Consider the following 24,336-nt stretch of genomic DNA (forward strand, 5'->3'; position numbering starts at 1 on the left):
AATACATTGATTAATTTTCTGTTCATTTTCATAGATGTATACATTCTTAACTAAGATGGAACTATTCTCACCGATTGATTCCTATAAAAGAATGTAGGGGGCTGGGTGTGGTGGCTCAGGCCTGTAATTCCAGCACTTTGGGAGGCCAAGGCGGGTGGATCACGAGGTCAGGAGATCGAGACCGTCCTGGCTAACATGGTGAAACTCTGTCTCTATGAAAAATACAAAAAATCAGCCAGGTGTGGTGGCACGCACCTGTAGTCCCAGCTACTCGGGAGGCTGAGGCAGGAGAATCACTTGAACCTGGGAGGCGGAGGTTGCAGTGAGCCAAGATCGCGCCACTGCACTCCAGCCTGGACGACAGAGCAAGACTCCATCTCAGAAAAAAAAAAAAAGAATGTAGGGACCCAGGATCACGCGTTTGGTTCTATTATTTGAAACAAAAGACAACTGAAGGCCTACCCACATAAAATGACTCACTCAAGGTCACAAAAGTGGGTTGAGTAGCAGAACTAAGATAAAAACCTCACTCTTGCTGGGTGCAGTGGCTCACACCTGTAATCCCAGCACCTAGGGAGACCAAGATGGGTGGGTCACCTGAGGTCAGGAGTTTAAGACCAGCTTGGCCAACATGGTGAAACCTAAAAATCTACTCTACCCTACTAAAAATACAAAAAATTAGCCAGGTGCGGTGGCACATGCCTTTAATTCCAGCTACTCGGGAGGCTGGGGCAGAAGAATTGCTTAAACCCGGGAGGGGGAGGTTGCAATGAGACGAGATTGCGCCAGTGCACTCCAGTGTGGGTGACAGAGCAAGAGTCCGTTTCAAAAACAAAACAAAACAAAAAAAATACCTCAATCTCTAATCTCCTGATCCAGGGTTTTCTTTTACCATGCTCCCTCACCAGAATAAGAAACACAATCTAGCCCAAACCCACAAAAAACAGAAAAAACAAACAAACAAAAAAACTCAAAACACTTGTTTGCTTTTTAGAGATTTGTATGGTACTTTAAATATGGCATTAACTTGAAGAAGTATCTGCTCTACACCAAGAAATTATTCTGTGAATCAAGCAGCACAGCACAGTGGTTACACAAAGCAGAAAATCTCAGGTCTGGCCGTCCAGGTTCAAATCCCAGCTCTACCATATACTTGATGTGTGATATTGTATAAATTATTAAATCTTCCTGCCTCTCAGTTACTCTATCTGTAAAAATAGGGATAAAATATGCACCTTGTAAGATTGTTGTGAGAATTAAATAATATAGGTAAAGTGCTAGAATGAAGCTTGGCATATAATAAGTGCTATATAATTACTTGCTATTAATATTATTAAGCAATCAAAATCTCTCCCAGTTTAATTTTATTTAAAAGTCATCTATGGGCCGGGCGCCATGGCTCATGCCTATAATCCCAACACTTTGGGAGGCTGAGGTGGGCAGATTGCCTGAGCTCAGGAGTTTGAGACCACCCTGGGCAACACGGTAAAACCTCATCTCTACTAAAATACAAAAAATTAGCCAGGCATAGTGGTGGATACCTGTAGTCTCAGCCACTCAGGAAGGAGGCAGGAGAATCGCTTGGGCCCAGGAGGCAGAGGTTGTAGTGAGCTGAGATCGTACCATTGCACTCCAGCTTGGGCTACAGAGTGTGACTCCATCTCAAAAATAAAATAGAATAAAATAAAACAAAACAAAACAAAAGCCATCTATGGATAAAGAATTGTTTTGGGGCTTGGCGTGGCGGCTCACACCTATAATCCCAGTGCTTTGGGAGGTTGAAGCAGGACAAAGACTTGAGCCCAGGAGTTCGAGGCTATAGTGAGTTCTGACCATGCCACTGCACTTCAGCCTGAGAGACAGAGTCAGACCCTGTCTCTCAAAAAATTTAAAACCAGATTTAAAAAAACTGTTTTGGAACCTCCTCATACTTGAAGAAAAAAATTCTTCTCGTACAAAGGCTTTTCTCTAGATTTAATCTTGACTCTTTATCTTTCTTCATAAGATGTACTTTTAATCTTTTGCTCTTTTTTGAAAAGATAGTATTTCTTTTGTATTTGTATCTAGCCAATATTTTTTTATCCTATATTTGTGAACTGGCAAAATAAAATATAAGTTGTTTAATTCTGAGCTTCTTTTCTTGAGACAGGGTCTTGCTCTGCTGCCTAGGATGGAGTACAGTGGTGCCATCAAAGTTCACTGCAGCCTCGACCCCCTGGGCTCAAGCAATCCTCTCACCTGAGACTTCCAAGTAGCTGGGACGACAGATGCACACCATCACACCTGGTTAATTAAAAAATTTTTTTTGTAGAGACGGGGTCTCACTTTATTGCCCAGGTTGGTCTCAAACTCTTGGCCCCAAACAATCCTTCTGCCTAGGCCTCCCAAAGTCCTGGGATTACAGGCATTAACCACCATGTCTGGCCCTAATTCTGCTTTCAAGAACTTTTAAAAGTTTAAAAGAAATTCTGCTTATAAGAATTCTCAAGATTTACTTTTACCTGTAGATACTGAGAAAGCTGGAATAGTTCCTGAGAGTACATACTTGGAGTGTTAGCAGCAACCTAGAAACAAATGACACAATATCAACAGAAAACACTTCATAAAAAACATTAAACCAATTCCTTGAAATGTCTACTTACTTAAATATGCAAAATAACTGTTATTAAAATCACAAATTTATAGCACAAAGGCAATATAGCCTTTTACGTTTTTTCTTTTCTGATGGAAATAAAGCCTTTTCTTAATCCAGAAATAAAACCTCCTAAATCAATAGATCCACATATTTTCCCTTTAAAATTCATCATTAAATAGTTCTTTACTATTTTAACAAGCCTCATTCATTTAGAAGTAGCCATCTTCAAAATGGTATTTTTATGTGGTATAGGGAGGGCAGGGACATGAAATACAACACTTTGTCCAGTGGCCTGAGGCAATGTTTCTTTAATCTATAGGTAAGTTTTAAGAAAAAAGATGGAAAGTAATGGTGTTTAAACACTGTAAGTCATAGTCAAACTATTTAGAACTCAAGAGTATTATAAGGAATATCTTCTATAAGGGTTTTTTCAAGGTTGTGGAATATAGAACCATGGCATTATTTAAAAAGAAAAAAAAGAGGAAGGGTCGGGCGCAGTGGCTCATGCCTATAATCCCAGCACTTTGGAAGGCCGAAGGAGGTGGATCACCTGAGGCCATGAGTTCGAGAGACCAGCCTGGTCAACATGGTGAAACCACGTCTCTACTAAAAATACAAAAAATAGCCGTGTCACACTACTGCACTTCAGCTTGGATGACAGTGCAAGACTCCATCTCAAAAAAAATAAATAAATAAATAAGAAGAAGAAAGGCTGGGCATGGTGGCTCACGCCTGTAATCCCAGCACTTTGGGAAGCCGAGGCGGCCAGATCACCTGAGGTTGGGAGTCCAAGACCAGCCTGACCGACATGGAGAAACCCCGTCTCTACTAAAAACGTAAAATTAGCAGGGCGTGGTAGCGCATGCCTGTAATACCAGCTACTCGGGAGGCTGGGGCAGAAGAATCGCTCGAACCTGGAAGGTGGAGGTTGCGGTAAGCTGAGATTGCAACACTGCACTCTAGCCTGGGCAACATGAGTTAAACTGTCTCAAAAAAAAAGGAGTAGAAGGAGGAGGAAAGAAGGAAGAAGAAGGAAGGAAGAGGAAAAAGAAGGAAGGAAGGAGGAGGAGGAGAAAAGGAAGAGGAAGAAGAAAAAGAAGAAGAGGAGGAAGGAGAAGAGGGAGCAGGAGGAGGAGGAAGAAAAAGGAGGAGGAAGTGGGAGGAAAAAGAGGAAGAAAGGAGAAGAAGGAAGAAGAAGAGAGAAGAAGGAATAAGTAGGAGGAGGGAGGAAGAAGAAAAAACAAAGAAGAAAGAAGGAAGAAGAAGGATAAAAAAGAAAAGAAGGAACAAGAAAGAAGGAAGAAGGAAGAAAGAAGAATAAGGAAAAAGAAATAAGGAAGAAAGAAGGAGGAAGAAAAGAAAGAAAAAGGAAGAAATATGAGGAGGAGGAGAAGAGGGAGAAAACAACAAGAAGGAAGAAAAGGAGGAGGAAAGAAGAAAGAAAAGAAGAAGAGGAGGAGGAGCAAGAGGAGGAGAAGAAGGAGGAAGAAAGACTACTGGGTTGCTGTAATATTTACCCCTATGTGTTAGCTTATTAATGATGTTATAGCACCAGTCCTTATTAAGCTTGGGAAGTATACTTTAATTAATATGCTTACTAGAAAGCAGAGAGTTGGCATTATTTTTCAAATTTAGTTCTAAATTAGCAGTACCATTATTTACTTCTGAATAATTCTCGGTATTGCAGAAGTTGATGATTAACCACTTTTACTTCTAAAAAAGGAATCTAACAGAGAACTTCAGTTTCAAGCAGGCTTTCACTCTTCATTCAAATGGAGGAAAAATGTAAAATATTTTTTCCACTAGTTTAGTTATTGCACTAAGAAAACTAGACTCCCACATAAATGTCAAAAGATGTATTTTGGGGGGCTAATTAGCAACCTATAATTGAATAAACCATTATTTCTGAACAAAAGAAAAATGCTTTCTAGCAAGCAATTACTGCAAAGTTTCTGATCAGATCAGGTAAAAAGTAACCCTTAAAGACAACAAAAGAACAATTTTTGTAAGCCTGTATTTTTGTATTACCTCCCTGTATTGGTAAATGTTGAGTGAACTATTTAGGTAGAAACTTTAACATATTTCTAGACAGAATTGTATCTCAGAATAAAAAGTAACAGCGAATACTCCTCATCCCTGGCTAGACACAAAACAGGTACTCCTCGTTCACACAGTGAATAATTTAACTGAGATAACAAAGCCTTTTTCTGAAGAAACATCCATCTTAGATTCTCCAGCTACTGAAGATCAGAAGATTATAATAACTATATAGCTATATGCATTCTACATATTTTGTTACAAAAGAGAAATAAATTTCTAGGTAAAGCATACTAAAAACAAACATTTTCAAAGCAACACAGCTGAGTCAGTTTGGAAAAAATAATCATTAGCAACTTACTTTGTCAACAGGACTTGGTAATGGTGCATGGATGACACTGAAAAGTAAAATTTAGAAGTTTTATCTAATATCCGGACAATAGAGGAAATAGAGTATGAGAGCACCAGAATATCTTATACCACAAAGTTTATACATTTGCCTTCATGTAATTAAAAAAAAAGTGAACTATTTTTCAATTCTTTATAAATGTATAAAATTCTTAGAAAACAAAAACATGTAAACCTACCTTGTACATATCAATATATTTCTAAAAACAAATTCCAAATCCAAAATGTATTAAATGCTCTTTGAGGGATATGAATTACTTGATTATAAGAATTTCTATACAGAAAAGGAGTACTCTATCCTTTTTCAGCTAGGTGTGGTGGCTCGTGCCTGTAATCCCAGCACTTTGGGAGGCTGAGGCAGGAGGATCACCTGAGGTCAGGAGTTCAAGACCAGCCTGGCCAACATGATGAAATCCTGTCTCTACTAAAAATATAAAAAAATTAGCTGGGTGTGGTGGCGCACACCTTTAGTCCCAGCTCCTCGGGAGACTGAAGCATAAGAATCGCTTGAACCCAGGAGGTGGAGGTTGCAGTGAGCCAAGATTGTGCCACTGCGCTCCAGCCTGGGTGACCAAGTGAGACTCTGTTTCAAAAAACAAAAAAACAATATTCTCCCATTTTCAATTTTGAAATATGTAAATTATGTTCTTTTAAAATTAAACATTCCTATACAGAAAGTCTTAAAAAGCAAAGTTCTGGAAAGCAAGGTTATAATTTGGAAACTTGTTCCAGTGAAGAACAACTTTAATCAAAACACTACTATTCCTCTTCTCTACCCAGCCACCTCAGAAACTGACTGAAAACTTAGATGTATGTATGAAACTGAGTTCAGTGTAACACTTTAAAACAAAACATTAAATAGATGGCACTAATTGATACTAGTTGCCTTGTTGGCCTGATAACTACTGCTGACAAAAAGGTAGTATAGCAGCTCAGAAACTATACTGGGTCCAAAATCTAGCTCTACCCACCAGCTGAAAGGCAAATTGCCTAATCAATATAGGTCTCAGCTTCCTCATGCATAAAATGAGATAATGAAGTCAGGTGCAGTGGCTCACACCTGTAATCCCAGCACTTTGGGAGGCCAAGGTGGGCGGATAACGACGTCAGGAGTTCGAGACCAGCCTGGCCAACACAGTGAAACGTCATCTCTACTAAAAATACAAAAATCAGCCAGGTGTGGTGGCACGTGCCTGTAGTCCCAGCTACTTGGGAGGCTGAGGTGGGAGAATCGCTTGAACCCTGGAGGCGGAGGTTGCAGTGAGCCAAGGTCATGCCATTGTACTCCAGCCTGAGCAATAGAGCAAGACTCCATCTCAAAAAAAAAAAAAAAAAAAAAAAAAAAAAAAAAGGGAGCTAATCATATAACCAATTCCATGGAGTTATTGGGGGTATTACATATATTAATATGAATAAAGAGCTTAAAACAGTACTTTGGAAATAGGACTTTATCGCTACTATTAGTCTCATGAGAATATAGCAGCTAAGGAAGCTAGAGTCCCTATTTTATTTACAAGGCCCTGTAAGATACTGCTAGGTGTGTTGGCGGTGAGTACAGGGGACTCAAAGCAAAATGCATGACCTCTACCAGCTGCTAATCACTCCACATCCTAGAGGCCATTCTTGTAATGGCTAGCTTGGAGGTTGACTGGGTAAAGTTCTTGGACTGAACTGACAAATCATATGTAAGCTGCTGAAAAACTGATCAGATGTGAGTTTAAAATAGGAATAATTTTGATCCCACCTTAATAACTGCAAACACTGTAAGAACTGGTCTAATTCAACTAGTCACAAAAATACTAAAATGCTGAATAAAATGGAATATTAAGAACCAGCACCCACCTCCCTGCTGAGCACCCATGATACAGACTTCATTGATGAGCCTACATAAACTTTACTGTCCTTCTTTGATTATACATCTGTGTTCTCAGGAACTATGACCTATTCACCTGTATATCCCCAAAGCCCATCACCAGGCCCTAACAAAGTTGGTGCCTAGTAAAGATTTTTTAAAAATTATGTACAACTTTACTCCAGAAAATTGAAATAGGCATTTTAAACAATAATTTATTTTTCTTGAATATAAAAAATATTGATTATGGAAAATGTATGAAGTAAATCATGAGGAAATAAATAAAAATTACTGAATGCCAGCACTCAGAGAGAACCATTGTGGGTATATATCTTTTTCTCTGCAGATATGCACATATAGTGAAATGAACTTAAGAATGTCTAAATGCCAGATCATTTGAGGTTAGGAGTTTGAGACCAGCCTGGCCAACATGGTGAAACCTATTTCTACTAAAAATACAAAAACTAGCCAGGCGTGGTGGTGGGCGCCTGTAATCCCAGCTACTTGGGAGGCTGAGGCAGGAGAATCACTTGAACCTGGGAGGTGGAGGTTGCAGTGAGCTGAGATCACACCACTGCACTCCAGTCTGGGCAACTGAGCAAGACTCCATCTCCCAAAAAAAAAAAAAAAAAAAGTCTAAATAGAAACAAATGGTACAGTAGGGATTTTTTTTTAATTCCCCTTTCTTAGTGACCCAAGTATAAAATCTTCTGTTCTTATAACAATCTCATTAATAAACAAAGGGCTAAAAATCCGGCAACACATTCCATAAGTGATATACATTTGTATTTTACAAAAACTACCCTATATATAAGTATATTCTGAAGTATGAATAAAGTTCATGTGCATATACCTTAACAACGAAATGTGGAAAATGAAAATAGTTACTTAGTGTTAGAGTGGTGGGATTATACGCAATTTCTGTTTCTTTTTTTAAAAATTTTTAAAAATTTTTTATTTTGGAGACAGAGTCTCACTCTGTCACTCAGCCTGGAGTGAAGTGGTCTGATTTCGGCTCACTGCACTCCGCCTCCTGGGTTCAAGCTGTTCTCGTATCTCAGCCTCCTGAGTAGCTGGGACTACAGGTGCTCACCACCGTGCCTGGCTAATTTTTTGTATTTTTAGTAGAGACGGGGTTTCACCCTGTTGCCCAGGCTGGTCTCAAACTCCTGAGCTCAGGCAATCTGTCCGCCTCAGAGTTCCAAAGTGCTGGGATTACAGGCACGAGCCACCTGCCCCAGGCCTCTCTGTTTCTAATCATTAGAAAATGATTGGCCCAGGTACAGTGGCTTATGCTTGTAATCCTATTAGCACTTTGGGAGGCTGAGGGGAGTAGATCACCTGAGGCCAGGAGCTTGAGGCCAGCCTGGCCAACATAGAGAAACCCCGTATCTACTGAAAATACAAAAATTAGCCAGACATGGTAGTGTGCACCTGTAATCCCAGCTACTCGGGAGGCTGAGGTAGGAGAATCACTTAAACCTGGGAGGTGGAGGATGCAATGAGCTGAAATCATCCCACTGCACCCCAGCCTGGTTGACAAAAGCAAGATTCTGTCGGGAGGGGAGGGGAGAGGAGATTACTGGCCGGGCCTCTCTGTTTCTTATCATTAGAAAATTATTGACCAGGTTTCTCTGTTTCTTATCATTTAAAAATTGTTGGCCAGGTGTGGTGGCTCAGGCCTGTAATCCTAGCACTCTGGGAGCAGAGGTGGGTAAGGACTGCCTGTGCTTGGAGTTCAAGAGCAACCTGGGCAACATGGTAAAACCCTGTCTCTACTAAAAGGAGAATTGCTTGTTCAAAATTCATCTTCTCCAGAAAGTTAGATTATGTACAACTAAATTGACAGCAAAAATTTAAGTGATACTAATATTTAACCATATAAGAAAAGCCAAACAATGAGAAGGAAATGGGCAAAGATGAAAAGAATTACAGAAACACAAAGGACAGAGACACAATACATTGCAAGTGACTTTGAAAAAATTCACAAGTTTTACTAGATGGAATCTGAAAACACACATGATTCCTTATGCAACTGTTCAAAGTTTTCAAACTGCATGAAAGAAAAATCTCATTATCAAATACAAACATCAAGGTCTTTAAGAAGCAATATATCATTAGTTGACTAATAGTTACTCATTTCTAAAACCTTAATTCTTGACTCTTAAAAGCTAAATTATATTAAACTTCCTAAAGTTTATTTTAATTTTAATAATTAAGCTGTAAGTGCAAATAGAAAACAGATTGTTTTAAATTTACAGTATTACTTCATATGCCAAGGACTAAAAAAAGGAAAAAGAAAAATGAATTAAAATGTTTTAAAACCTATGCCATTTTGCTTCAGATATCTTGAAAAGTAAACAAACAAAAGTAAGTAGCTTCTAACAAGCGTAAAATAAATGATTCTACTGAAAGCACAGACTAACACAGTAATGGGTGGGCCTCGCTCTGCTTAATCTTTCCTTCTCACTTTCCTATTCAATGCTTTACTTCTCCTTCAATTTATTGCTTTCTCTTAACCTCCTACCCTCAGATCACTGTCTCTGTTTTTGAAAGACAGGAAAATATTATGTTGGGTATAAAAACAAGCTTCCAGCAGATTCAAGGCTTTCCCCACAAATAAAAAATGTTAAGTTTAAAGATTGCTTAACTCCCTTCAACACTTCATCATAATAATCTCTGAAAATCCCAAGATCAAAATGTACTTACGTATGCTGCTTTTAAAATCTAGATTTTATGGGTAATTTTTCCCTTTCAAATGTCTGCCTCTAAATGACCTTTACACTCCTTCATACAGAAAGTAAATAGGACATTGGAAAAATCTTCAAAAACCTCCCACCAAAATAAGCTACCAACTATATTGATATCCTCAAGGTCTTATAAGATTGTGACACTGGCATTAATACCAGAAGTGATCACAGTTTAAGAAGTCCTATATTAAGTGAAAATAAAAAGGAATGAAGCTATCACTTACCAATAACTTATATATTTGAAACATTGTGAAAAACAACTAATTATCCATCAAAATATAAATTAAATTTGGAAACAAAATAATCTTTGCCTCTAATACATTATTATTTACTAGAATTGCAACTAAAGCAAAAAAGCAATTTAAACTTAAGTGCATTATATTCCAAAAAGTACTAATCAATTTTCTAACATTATGTAAATAGTCCTAAAGCAGGTATTAGCAGTATACTGTCATCTAGAATATTAGTACTAAATTCTTTACAGTACTAAACTTCACAAAAACTTCACAGTACTAAATTATACTCACTCTGAGCGGAGCCGGGCTTCCATACCATCTGGTAGAAAAAGTTTTATTGTGGAAACAATACACCCATGGGTAACTGGTTGAAACAAACAAATAATATGGATGAAATAATTGTTTACAAATATAAAACTTCACACCTCTCATATCTAAACACAGTTTATTCTTAAAAGTAACAATTTCTCAAAAAGAAAATAAAGCTAGTGGTTTAATGACAGTATTATTACCCTGGAGAAACTCATCTTGTCCATAATGAATCACAATTGCAAGGCAGAAATAAGGACAGAATTGTTTTGAAAAGTGTCTTAATCTCCAATTCTATAATAACAGTCAATAAAAGGTCAGTTGAATATATGGAAATAAAATTGTGAGGGGGAAATACACTTTTCCCCATCTGTCAGTATCAAACATAAGTCTGACTATTCCCAAATTTAAAATATAGCTCTTATTCCAAATCTTCCTTTCCCCAACCTATTACATACATAACCACACCTCACAAAACTCTAAAGTTCTGCATAATACAGTTGAGAATATGCCACAAAATCCCCCATTTTATGGGTGAGAAAACCAAGACCTCAGACAAGTGAAACTGCCTCCACAATTCTCTGCTATTAAGTATCAGAATTGTTTGCTAGTGTCTTGTGTTTCTATTTCAATATTTAAAATTTTTGTTTTGTTTTCTTGATAGTTGTTTCTTCCTCCACCCCCAAAATGACATCAATATAGTCCCTTTGTAGACAGCTTCTTACTGCTGCATCTTACTTCCTCTTTTTCCTACTGAAGATTTTAAGAGGCAAAACTCCCGCAAGTAGCACTTGCACAGTTTCCCTATATGTGAGTTTAATTTTAAAAAATTGTTTTCTGGTTTGAAAGTTGATGGTTTTTTCTCTTTTCTCTATTCTTCAAATACTGTATTACATTTTCCAGAGTTCAAATAATTATTTCACTAAGCTCTGATTAAAAACTAATGCAGGCTGATGAAAATACACTACATCATGATTAGGGGAATGGTGGTTATGAGACCATATACATTTGTCAAAACTCACTGAATTGTACATGTAAAATTGTGTTATACATAAATTATATCTCAACAAAACTGAATTTTAAGAATAGAGCTAATGTTGGCCGGGCATGGTGGCTCACACCTGTAATCCCGGTAGTCTGGGAGGCCAACGTGGGTGGATCACCTGAGATCAGGACTTTGAGACCAGCCTGGCCAACATGGTGAAACCTCTCTACTAAAAATACAAAAATTAGGCCGGGCTCGGGGGCTCATGCCTGTAATCCCAGCACTTTGGGAGGCCGAGGCAGGCGGATCACCTGAGGTCAGGAGTTTGAGACCAGATTGGCCAACATGGCAAAACCCCTCTACTAAAAATATAAAACTTAGGCCGGGCACAGTGGCTTACACCTGTAATCCCAGCATTTTGGTAGGCTGAGGTGGGCAGATCACCTGAGGTCAGGAGTTCAAGACCAGCCTGGTCAACATGGCAAAACCTCTCTACTAAAAATACAAAAATTAGGCCAGGCATGGTGGCTTATGCCTGTAATCCTAGCACCTGGGGAGGCTGAGATGGGCAGCTCACCTGAGGTCAGGAGTTCAAGACCAGCCTGCTCAACATGATGAAACCCCGTCTCTACAAAAATACAAAAATTAGCCAGGCATGATGGTGGGTGCCTGTAATCCCAGCTACTCAGGAGGCTAAGGAAGGAGAATTGCTTGAGCCTGGGAGGCGGAGGTTGCAGTGAGCCAAGATCGCGCCACTGCACTCCAGCCTGGGCAACAGAGCGAAATTCCATCCCAGAAAAAAAAAAAAAAAATTGGCCGGCGTGGTGGCAGGCGCCTGCAATCCCAGTGACTCGGGAGGCTGAGGCCAGCAGAACTGCTCGAGCCTGGGAGGCGGAAGTTTCAGGGAGCCGAGATCATGCCACCGCACTCTAGCCTGGGTGACAGAGTGAGACTCTGTTTCAAAAAAAAAAAAAAATAGAGCTAATGCATTTGGGGGTATTAAATGATATTATAAACATGAAGTAATATGACTGTCATCTGGAAATGCACATTAAAATTAAGAAATTTAACACCATGTATTCAATATTGATTTTCATTACTAATTGATTATATAAAAGTGCTAACACAGATCAAGAACCATCTATTGGCAGGTCACAGTGGCTCACACCCATAATCCCAGCGCTGTGGGAGGCTGAGGTGGGAGGATCACTTGAGTTCAGCTTGGGCAACATAGCGAGACCCAGTCTCTACAAAAAATTTAAAAATTAGCAGGGTGGGGGTGGTGCACACCTGTACCCAGCTACTTAGGAGGCTAAGGTCGGGGGATTGCTTGAGCCCGGGAGTTCGAGGCTGCAGTGACCCATGATCACACCACTGCACTCCAGCTGGGTAAGACCCTGTCTCAAAAACAAAAACAAACAAACAACAATAAAAAACAGAACCATCTACTGGCAGTCTTCTAAACTCTGCCCAGCACAATAACCATGGCCATGAACCACTGGGCTCCTTCATTCCTGTCTGACCTCATCCTCTATCCTGCTACCACGGATATCCTATACAAAGCCAAACTACCTGCAATCTCCAAGCACTTTACCTTTCACAGCCCCATGCCTTTTACACAGGCTGTCCCTTCTGTAAGCAATGTTTTTATCCTCTCGCCTGCATGACCATGTGCTACTTAGTCTCCAGGCTCAGATTTTCTAATTCCTTCACCAAAGCTCAGTATCTGAGTAAGATGTCCCCAGAGCCTCCTACATCTATTTCTTAAAACATTAAGCACATTACATTGTGAATATTTATCATTTACAGAAACTGCTGTCTCACCAATTAGATTCAACTCTTTGAGGGCATCAAGGATTATCTGCTTCTCAATTTAAAAACCTATGTACTTAGCAGAGTCATCTGGTACAGAAATCATTTTACTGAAGATGTTGAGGAACATGCCTGCTTAGTATTTCATAGCTCCCACTACTCCTATGCAAAGATGTTTCTTACTTTTAAGACATTAGGGTTCATTTCTATTTGTAGGAACCACCTAGCTTTCTCCTTTCCCAGGCAAAAGACAGAAGAGACAGATTTTTTTTTTTTTTTTTTTTTGAGACAGAGTCTCTCTCTGTTGTCCGGGCTGGAGCACAATGGCACAAACTCGGCTCACTGCGAGCTCCGCCTCCTGGGCTCAAGCCGTTCTCATGCCTCAGCCTCCCGAGTAGCTGGAACTACAGGTGCCCACCACCACGCCTGCCTAATTTTTTTTTTTTTTTTGTATTTTTAGTAGAGACGGGGTTTCATCGTGGTCTCGATCTCCTGACCTCATGATCTGCCCACCTCGGCCTCCCAAACTGCTGGGATTACAAGCGTGAGCCACCGTGCCCGGCCAAAGAGACAAATTTCTCTCTCTCATGATAAATGAATTTCTAGAGGATGGCTCCTCGAGAGATTCACTATAAATAGCCTACAATAAATACAGGAGCATGATACAACATGAAGATCCAGCAATACCTACACTTTAATTTGGTAATAAAGTTGTTTTTTAAAAAAGAAAAATAGGTGGAACAAGTTATAGAATAAAACTATAAATAAAACAGGTTGCCAGAGGTGACAACCTGTGATATACAACATCAGTAATTCTGTTGTTCAGACACATTACCCTGAAGTTCAGCAAATGAGCTGATGCACAGATCTATGAGATGAACCAAGGGCTAATACTGACTGGGCAGTACAGAGTTGCTGTACAGTTGTAGGCAGTTTAAAACACAAAAACAAAAACAACCCATGTCTGACTAAGCTGACGATCTAGTCCAGTCAACCATGCCTTTGGTGTGATTTTTATGACAACTAGACATACACAGGCATAGACATGTTATCCTTTTGATTTGCAACAGGCAAGTTATTAAAGCAACCTGATGAAAATGTTTTGTTCTAATACTTGTATTAATCAACTATACATAGCAGCATTTCCCAAAATGCTAGCAAGCGTTACAAAAAAGGATCTGAGGGTCTATGACTTTGGGAAATGCTTGGTTTAAAAGAGATTTAGGGGCTGGGTGCGGTGGCTAACGCCTGTAATCCTAGCACTTTGGGAGGCCGAGGTGGCCAGATCACAAGGTCAGGAGATAGAAATCATCCTGGCTAACACGGTGAAACCTTGTCTCTACTAAAAATACAAAAAAATTAGCTGGGCATGGTGGTGGGCACCTGTAGTCCCAGCTACTTGGGAGGCTGAGGCAGGAGAATGGCATGAACCCAGGAGGCAGAGCTTGCAGTGAGCTGCACTCCGGCCTGGCAACAGAGCGAGACTCCATCTCAAAAAAAAAAAAAAAAAAAGATGGATGAAGATTCACAGGACATTTTAAAATTTATGTTCCAGGTTGTGTGTAGAGATTCTACAGTGAAGACAGACACACTTCCTACTCTTGCACAGCTTACAATTTAGTGAGGGTGGTAAACATATAAAAGGGATGAGTACAGGGGCATGGAGTGGGCACCTTGTCCAGCCCTAAGGATCAAGAAAGGTTTCTAGGCATAGGAAAAAGCATGTGCAAGGGCTTGAAGGCCAGGTCTATTAGGAGGAGTAAAAGTAATTCAGTGCAGTTGAAGCACAATGCCAAAGGAAGATACACCATTGACTTTGCTCTTAATAGGCCCTTTGTTCACAGGGGCTTAACTAAGAAAAAGATATTGGTGATGAAGACCTGAAGTAAAAAGCTGACTGAAGTTACATGTGTTCATAGAACTAAATGGCCCCAAGCTTTGCAACAGAGGGTTACTGTAATAATGTGTGACCCAGAAAACTCATTCTTTGAGCAGTTTGTGGGTCCAGGAAAAGAGGAGTGGCCAGTGGTTAGGTTGATAAACCTCGGCTTTCTCACTTTCTTCCTTTCTTTTAAAAAATCTATTAGAATGTCAGCTCTTTGTTTACAATAATATTTTATCAATATAGAGCAGCTTATGTGTATATGCCTGACCACCGAGTTTTCTCCTTGAAGCCAAACACAAGGAATGCCAAACATCAAAATCAGATTGTTGGTGGGGTCCAGTGGCTCAAGCCTTTAATCCCACCACTTTGGGAGATTAAGGCAGGAGGATCACTTGAAGCCAGGAGTTCAAGGCCAGCCTAGGTAACACAGCAAGGCCCCGCCTCTATAAATTGAAAAAATTTAAAAAAGATTGTTTTGGATTGCTAAGAATAGAAGTGACACTAATACGAACCGATATGTTCAGTGGCATTAGGTTCATGTTACCTTTTTAACAAAATCCTGATACACACAATCTTACATATTATATATACTCTTTCTGAAATTTTTTAACATATATACAAATTAGTTTATATAAATACATAAATGCCCTACATACTGGGTGATTTTTTAATTGTAGTTCTAGTAACCTCTCCCTTTTAATTTGGCTCCCTCTTCTCCTCTATTCCTTCCTCCCTCCCACCCACACTCCTGGACGACTCACATTAAAGATCTAGAGATATATATGTCTAACATATATGTATTTATAGGGATTGGTGAGACTATTTTAAATAATGAAATTATAAAAACAATTGATTCTTTCTTTACTCAACATTATACTTACAGAAATCCCTGCAATTCACATAATTTTAATTCATTATTTTTAATACCTGTACAATGGGGAGGTTTAAAATTATGCTTCCATTGTTTTTAGTATGATACTCACTGATGCCAAAAACATCCTTTCATAAGTCCTAACAAACCATCACTCACATGTATACAAATGTACTTTATTATAAGTGTATTCAAAAGCACTATATAGTATTGTTTTGCAGCCATTCATGCTTTCTGTAAATGGTTACACTATACAAATCCTTCAACAGTTTGCTTGAGATAAAGTTTGAGATTTATCTTTGCTTATATATGCAAATTTAGTCCATATATTTTCACAGCTATATAGTATTTTGCTATTTTTTATTCTATTTTACTTAACATTTTTATTTTACTTAGTTTTCTCTTCATCCTATTTATTTAGAGTTTTTATTAGGGGTAACTCCTAAATTTGATCAAATGCCTTTTCAATATCTCCGGTTATTCAGTGACACAACTACTGGTTATACAGTTACATGGTCTTTCTACTTTAGTTTGTGGATTATGTTGATAGATTGCCTGATACTGACTCATCTGGGCATTTCTGGAATAAACCCTACTTTGTTGTTTATCCTAGTTTTATTTCTGGATTTAATTTACTAATACCTTTTGTTTGTTTTTAGAGACAAGGCTGGAGTGCAATGGCATGATCAGGGCTCACTGTAGCCTCAACTTCCTGGGCTGAAGTGAAGCGATCCTCCCACCTCAGCCTCTGGAGTAGCTGAGACAAGTGCATGCTACCATGCCTACAGCTAATTAAAAAAAAATTTGGGCGCGGGGAAGCGGGTAGAAACAGTGTCTCCCTCTATTGCCCAGGCTGGTTTGAACTCCTGGGCTCAAGGGCTCCTCCTACCTCAGCCTCCCAAAGTGCTGGGATTACAGGTGGGAGCCACTGTATCTGGCCTAACAGCATTTCAGCTTTTTTTTTTTTTTTTGAGACAGGGGCTGGCTCTGTTGCTCAGGCTGAAGTGCGGTGGTACGGTCATGGCTCACTGCAACCTCTGCCTCCCAGGCTCAAGCCATCCTCCCACTTCAGTCTCCCGAGTAGCTGGGACTACAAGCGTGCGCCACCATGCCCAGCTGATTCATGCCCAGCTGATTCTTTGCATTACCTCATCCTTTTTATCAATCAACACCTAATAATTCTCTTTAGGAAATGCAAGCCAAGAAGACAGACATTCCTTGGAGATAAAGACAATGTAGTCAAATTCTCTTCTTCTCTATGGGTTACTCACAGCCGGGGTTCCATTTAATTCTTTGCTTTTTGGTAGAGACGGGGTTTCACCATGTTGCCCAGGCTGGTATCAACCTACTTGGCTCAAGCAATCCACCTGCCTCAGACTCCCAAAGTGCTAGGATTACAGGCATGAGCCACTATGCCAAGCCCTGGCCTAGTATCTTAATTGAAATTTTTCATCTATTGTTATAAATAAAATTAATTATAGTTTTCTTTTTTGTATCTATATCTTTATCAGATTTTCACATTAATGACACACTAGGTTCTTTAAAGGATTCTGAAAGCTTTCCATCTTAATGTTTGGAATTACTTAAATAACACAGGGTTTATCTATTTTTTAAAATAAGATCAAATTCAGCTGTAAATCCCTCTGTTTCTCGTGTCTTTTCAATGGTGAATCTTTAATAACTTTTTAGTCTCTTTCAAAAACAATCAGTTATTCAAAGTTTTCCACTTCTTGAGATAATTATGCTAGGAAAACATCAATTTACTCTAATTTTTTCTTTTCTCTTTGCCATAGGTAGCTATACAAGATTCTCTTATTATTCTTGTAGTATATCCTGTATTTGTGTTTTATTTCTCCTTTCTCATTTCTCATCTTGTATATTTTTGCTAGTATTTTTAACTTAATGCATGATGGTTTATTAATTACCTTGTTCACTGTTTTCTTTTTATTAATAAAAGAACCAGCATTTGGGTTTGTTTATCCCTTGCAGAATTTTTTGTCACTGTTTCATTAATTTCTGCTTTTATTTCTCTTTTTCAATTTCTTTTACTTACTCGTTTTTCTGATTTTTTTCTGATTAGTGTCAGATTTCTTAATTGTCTTTCTTCTTTAACATGAAAGGAATTTAAGATTATTAATATTATCTGACTAAAAGACTTACTGTATTTTGGCATAAAAGTCTCCTCTCTTTACAATATAGTGTGAATTTTCCCTTTTGATTTCTTCTTTGATCCAGGGGTTATCTAGTAGTGTTGCATAATTTCAGGAGAATTCCCCAAGTGATACAAAAGATTATCATAGCACTGTTTAGCAAAGTACAAAAATCAGTACTTTTTTTCTGGTATACCCTTAAACAGGTAGTACTCAACTGGTAACACAGCTGTATCCTAAGAGCCCGTGCTTAACATAAGTCAACTTTTTGAAGTCAGTAAGTACCAAAAGAAACAACATTTTAAATGATGCAAGTTTTTTTTTAAAACTAATCTCCTTAAAGTCGGCATAAAAGACAGGTAAAATTTCACAGAAGATTGTAAAAATCTAATGTTACTGGCCAGGTGTGATGGCTCACGCCTCTAATCCCAGCACTTTGGGAGGTCGAGGCGGGCAGATCATGAGGTCAAGAGATTGAGACCATCCTGGCCACCATGGTGAAACCCCGTCTCTACTAGAAATACAACAATTAGCTGGGTGTGGTGGTGCGTGCCTGTAGTCCCAGCTACTCGGGAGGCTGAGGCAGGAGAATGGCATGAACCCAGGAGACAGAGCTTACAGTGAGCCGAAATCGTGCCACTGCACTCCAGCCTGGGCAACAAAGCGAGACTCCCGTCTCAAAAAAAAAAAATCTAATGTTACTAAAATAAGATTATACTAAGAGGAAATTTGAATCTCAGGGTCATCTTAGCTTTCTTTTCTTTTCTTTTTTTTTTTTTTTTTGAGATGGAGTCTGGCTCTGTCGCCCAGGCTGGAGTGCAGTGGCCGGATCTCAGCTCACTGCAAACTCCGCCTGCCAGGTTCACGCCATTCTCCTGCCTCAGCCTCCCGAGTAGCTGGGACTACAGGCGCCTGCCACCTGGCCCGGCTAGTTTTTTGTATTTTTTTAGTAGAGATGGGGTTTCACCGTGTTAGCCAGGATGGTCTCGATCTCCCCTCGTGATCCACCCATCTCGGCCTCCCAAAGTGCTGCGATTACAGGCTTGAGCCACCGCGCCTGGCTGCCTTCTTAGCTTTCTCTAGCATTTTCTAAAGAGTATCCCTCACAGATAGATGGGAAAAAACAGTGGAAAGGAGGTTGGAAAGAGTTGCATTCTATAATGGCCACCTCCTTGGAAATCTGCATATATGTTAGCATATTAAAAGCTCCAAGAAGTCCCGCTTATCTTAACTAAGTATTCTCTAAATGTATTTCATTACCTCATCCTTTTTATCAATCAACACCTAATAATTCTCTTTAAGAAATGCAAGCCAAGCAAACAGACGTTCCTTGGAGAGAAAGACAATGTAATCAAATTATCTTCTTCTCTATGGGTTACTCACAGCCGGGGTTCCATTTAATGAGCTCGGTTTACTGTTTGCTGAATGACTTGGAGGTGTGATATGGCAACAGCAGATACAGGAGTGTCTAATGCAGCTGTTCCCAGTATGGTCATATATAAGTTGAATTCTCTTAGTAAAGAGTGTCAATATTTTGCACCAAAATACGAACCTTTCTTTTTTGGTTTACAATTGTAAATGGAAATTCCTAAGATGTTGGCCCTACCCAAATTCAAATATCAAAACCCAACTTTCTGAGGAGGCCAAAAAAACCCATTAAAAGTAATACTGCTGTTGCAATACCAGTGAAAGTATATGCATAAATATGCACATGAACACACACACACCAGCATCATCACCATCTCTACTATGCAAAATGTCAGAGCCTGATGACTCTGACCAGTATAACCAGATCAGAGTATGTTCAGACAAATGAAATGAGAAACTTGCCAAATGGTTGCACTATCCATATTAAACTAATAAAGTAGAACTAAACACTTACGGTTTTTATCCATTTAGTTTTATGACTTAGCTATATAATTTCGTGGTCATAAAGTAGACAGTGAACTAGGTAGAGGCAGGAAGCTTCTGAATTATAAAAACAAAGATCAATCTACATTTATTTAGCTAAAGAAATTTCAGTTTCAAAAATTATAAGACGTTAAATTTTATTTTATACTTGTGATAGCTACTATTAGCTGTCTACCTCTACTGCCTTTCCATCTTCTTTCTTGCTAAGAGAACTCTAATTTTGTTTGGGGTAACAATGCACATACAACCTGAAGGAATAAATCAAAATTGATCTATGTCAATCATAGATCTTCTTGCTCCCCTTCACGAGATTAAGTAACTTCACCAGACTTCTTTGTAGCGGTAGGTAACTATGTATGTGATCTACCCATGTGGCCAGTGAAACCTAAGGAGAAATCTGCTGGGAGGATTCTGCAAAAGATTGTTCTTTCAACATAAAAAGAGAGGCACACAAGAAGGCATTTTATCCCCATCTCATCCTTTTTGCCTAGGATACTGGTGTGAGGAAAATGACGCCTGGGGCTTGCAGCCATCATCTTATTACCATGAAGCAACAACCAAAAGCATGAGAAACTAAAATGTTTAAGACAGTAGAACAGGAAGACAGTAAGACCCTGGATCCCTGATGATATCATTGAGTCAACTGAACAAATGAACCTATCTGCCTCCAGATCTCTCATTAAGTCTCATTATCAACAATAAATATCCTGTGGTTTAAGCTTGTCTTGGTTGGGTATGCTGTCATTGCAGCCAATTGGTTCCTAAGTGTGATGAAGAACATAAATTACTAATTAACACTCTAGAATTAAAATTTTAGACGAGCAATAGGGAAAGTATGACACTTTTAATTTTTCACTACATATAATGCTGTATTTAAATCACTTTCACAAGCATGTAATGTTTTGTAATGTCAAGTAAGAGAATGAAAAATTAACCCTTAAAAGACAAGTAATAAAAAAAGTGATCCATACCCGTACCTTTCCGTGTATTCTCTGTCACGTCTACCCCAAACTGGATAATGTCACCGGAAAGAATTTCACATGGTGGACTTTCTTCAGAGCCTCGACTCAATCTCTGGCTATTTATAAAAGTACCATTACTACTTTTAGTGTCTTGAAGATAAAACTGCAAAAAAAAAAAAAAAAAGTCACATATTAATAGTAATAATTCCAAATTTACTTTTTAAAAAAGTGCTTCCAGCTTTGCCAACTATTGCAGATGAATTTTTCCCCTATTAATTCAAACCACTCATTTCAGCTAAGGTTCTCCTTTAACATATATGAAATTAGAATCTGAAAACTAGGTGATTTAAAATTCAGCTACACAAAATGGTACAACCTCTTTGGAAGAGTTTGTCAGGTCCTCAAAATGTTAAACATAAAGTTAGTATACAACCCAGCAATTCCACTCCTAGGTATATATCCAAGAGAACTAAAAACATGTTCTCATAAAAACTTCTACACGAATGTTGGCATTATTCATAATAGCCAAAAAGGGAAAATAATCCAACTATCCATCAACTGATAAATGAATCAACAAATGTGGTAGACATTCATATAACTAAATATTATTTGGCAATAAAGGGGTGAAGTATTGATAACATGATACAACATGAATGAACGTTTAAAACATTATGTGAAGTAAAAGAAGTCAGTCACAAAAGACTGATGTATTATAATGATTCAATTTATATGAAACATCCAGAATAGGCAAAGCTATACAGACAAAAAGCACATAAGCGCTTACAAAAGGTTGAGGTGGCAGGTAGGAATGGGGAATGAGTATGGGTACAAGGTTTCTTTTTGAGGTGATGAAAATATTCTAAGATTAGTGGTGATGGCTGTACAACTCTGAATATGCTATACTCAAAACCACTGAATTGTATGCTTTAGAAGGTGAATTTTATAGTATATTACTTATATGTGAATATAGCTTTTTTTTTTAAAGGAAGGGAAGACCAGCTAGACAATTCTATCTTTCCATCTCATTTTTTTGTTGGTTTGCTTTTGAGACAGAGTCTCTCTCTGTCACCTAGGCTGGAGTGCAGAGACAAGATATCAGCTCACTGAAACCTCTGCCTCTCAGGTTCAAGCGATTCTCCTGCCTTAGCCTTCCGAGTAGCTGGGACTACAGGCACGAGCCACCACAGCCGGCTAATTTTTTTGTGTGTATTTTTAGTAGAGACGGGATTTTGTCCTGTTGGCCAGGCTGGTCTCAAACTCCTGACCTCAGGTGACCCACCTGCTTTGGTCTCCCAAAGTGCTGGGATTACAGGCGTGAGCCGGGGTGCCCAGTCTTTCCATCTCACTTTGTTTACCAGGATGTCTGGGTTAAATTAAAGTGTTTCTTGTTGCACAGGCAAGGGCAACTGGTTTTAGGTAATGCTTATAAGTTAACAGCTATCAATCAGCTAACACAACTTGATATCAGGACTGATATATCTCACTAAATTCTTTGTGACAAAGCAGATTTGAGACACTAGAAAAATACTGGAATCAACTATAAAGGTACCAACTTTCTGACCTATCAAATTTGCTTCTCATCACTTGGGTAACCCTCCCTCTTTAAAAATGGAAAGGATAGCAGGAGGCACAGGAAGCCTAACTATTTATTACTTAAAAATCCTTAAAAAACTTCAGCACAACTGAGATCACACACAATAGACTTACTAGGCAGAGAATCACCAGGAAAAAAAGGTGTACCTTTCTTTTTGGATTTTTCTACACTCTTCAGGCCTACTTATTTTAGTAACACATTTTCACTGAATATCTTCCCAAGGAAGAAAGGTAAGAAGATACCTAATACACTATATATCAAAATATACTTTTGCCATCAGGCCCTCACTTAACATTAAAGCTATGATAAAGAGATTAGTACTTTAGGCCAGGTGTGGTGGCTCATGCCTATAATCTCAGAACTTTGGGAGGCCGAGGTGGGCAGATCACTTGAGGTCAGAGGTTTGAGACCAGCCTAGCCAACATGGTGGTACATGGTGGCGTGGTGGCACACACCTGTAATCCCAGCTACTTGGGAGGCTGAGGCAGGAGAATCGCCTGAACCCTGGAGGCAGAGGTTGCAGTGAGCCAAGATCGTGCCCCTGCACTCCAGCCTAGAAAACGGAGGGAGACTCTGTCTCAAAAACAAACAAAAAAAAGATATTACTACTTTCATTTATAAAGGAGAAAAGTGAGATGCACGCATATTAAGTATCTTTCAAAAGTCACAGAACTGGGGAACACAGAAGCAAGGGTTCAAATAAGAAAATTAAAAGGGCCATTTTTCCCCATTACTTCACACCAACCTTTACGTTTCATTTATCCTTCATCCCTCCCACAGCTCTCTTCCAAAATTAAATATAACTAAAGACTGAGAAGCAATCTGCAGAAAATGTTCAAATGACATTTCATTTCATTAATTCATAGCTGACAACTTAAAGGCCACGAGGCTGTCTATAAATGACTCAGTCTCTGTTTATAATTCAAAATAGACCAACTGTTACTTTGATTAGCAGTTTGTATATCTAATTACAGACCATTAATTAAGAAAATTGTGTTGATATTTTAAATACATTTGAAACTTACAGGACTTAACATTTCACCCTGGGAGATAAGGACAGACAATACTTTCAAGTAGGAATATTTACCCTCAAAATCTTTTCTACACTAGAACTTAAAGTTACATTGTATAAGAGAGTTTTTTTTTTTTTTTAAATAAATGTATTCTTGAGAAATGTGGTAATGTCTGGATTCTGGTCATGTTCAGTAATATGTGCCTGGGTAAGTTAAATAAGGGAATTATATGATATTTACAGTGGTTTTCAAACTTCAAGTTCTGATACATTAGTGGGTTACTAAGTCAATTTAGTGAGTTGCAACTAGCATTTTTTAAAAAACATAAAATGGAACAGAATAAAAATAAAGAACACATTAAGTAAGGTTCATTACTGTTTAACACTTTGTTGAAAAACAAAAAGAAATATATGTACATATATATACAACATATATATGTATGTATATCAACACCTCATGTTTGTAGCTCCTATATAACTCTAAAACCACAACATATTTTCGAACTTAAAAGATTTTACATCAGGGCCCAGACACAGTGACTCATGTCTGTAATCTCAGCACTTCGGGAGGCCAAGGCAGGAGAAACACTTGAGCCCAGGAGTTCAAGACCAGCCTGGACAACAAAGTGAGACACCATCCCTACAAAAAATAAAAAAAATCAGCTGGGCATGGTGGTGAAGGCCTGTAGTCCCAACTACTCGGGAGGTTGAGCTGGGAGGATAGCTTGAGCCCTGGGAGGTTGAGGCTGCAATGAGCCATAATCACGCCACTATACTCCAGTCTGAGCAACAGCATGAACCCCTGTCTCAAAAAAAATTTTTTTTCTTACATCAATATTAACCCAGGTTCTTTTCATTCTTACATGTCTATATTACTGTCCAAAGCATACCATGGTACCTTTGGCCTCTGTTTAGCTTGAACATATA

At 38.7% G+C, this 24,336-nt stretch overlaps 1 protein-coding gene across 33 annotated transcripts in view; it reads right to left on the reverse strand.

Moving 5' to 3' along the window:
* The window catches only part of SLMAP (sarcolemma associated protein), a 177,168-nt gene that overhangs the window by 79,412 nt on the left and 73,420 nt on the right, over window positions 1-24,336 (reverse strand). For 21 of the 33 annotated variants that reach the window (XM_038003753.2, XM_038003754.2, XM_007984761.3 and 18 more), the window contains exons 2-5: window positions 20,819-20,966; window positions 10,210-10,282; window positions 5,034-5,070; window positions 2,502-2,564 (exon numbers count right to left, since the gene is read on the reverse strand). In XM_038003753.2, coding sequence (XP_037859681.2) covers window positions 2,502-2,564; window positions 5,034-5,070; window positions 10,210-10,282; window positions 20,819-20,966 — 321 coding nt within the window. Of the gene's footprint in view, window positions 1-1,541; window positions 1,563-2,501; window positions 2,565-5,033; window positions 5,071-10,209; window positions 10,283-20,812; window positions 20,967-24,336 lie in introns of those variants that run through there. The other 12 variants (XM_007984760.3, XM_007984752.3, XM_007984755.3 and 9 more) reach the window with 2 other exon arrangements.

The sequence above is a fragment of the Chlorocebus sabaeus genome, chromosome 22 (assembly GCF_047675955.1).
Source record: "Chlorocebus sabaeus isolate Y175 chromosome 22, mChlSab1.0.hap1, whole genome shotgun sequence".
Taxonomy (NCBI): domain Eukaryota; kingdom Metazoa; phylum Chordata; class Mammalia; order Primates; family Cercopithecidae; genus Chlorocebus; species Chlorocebus sabaeus.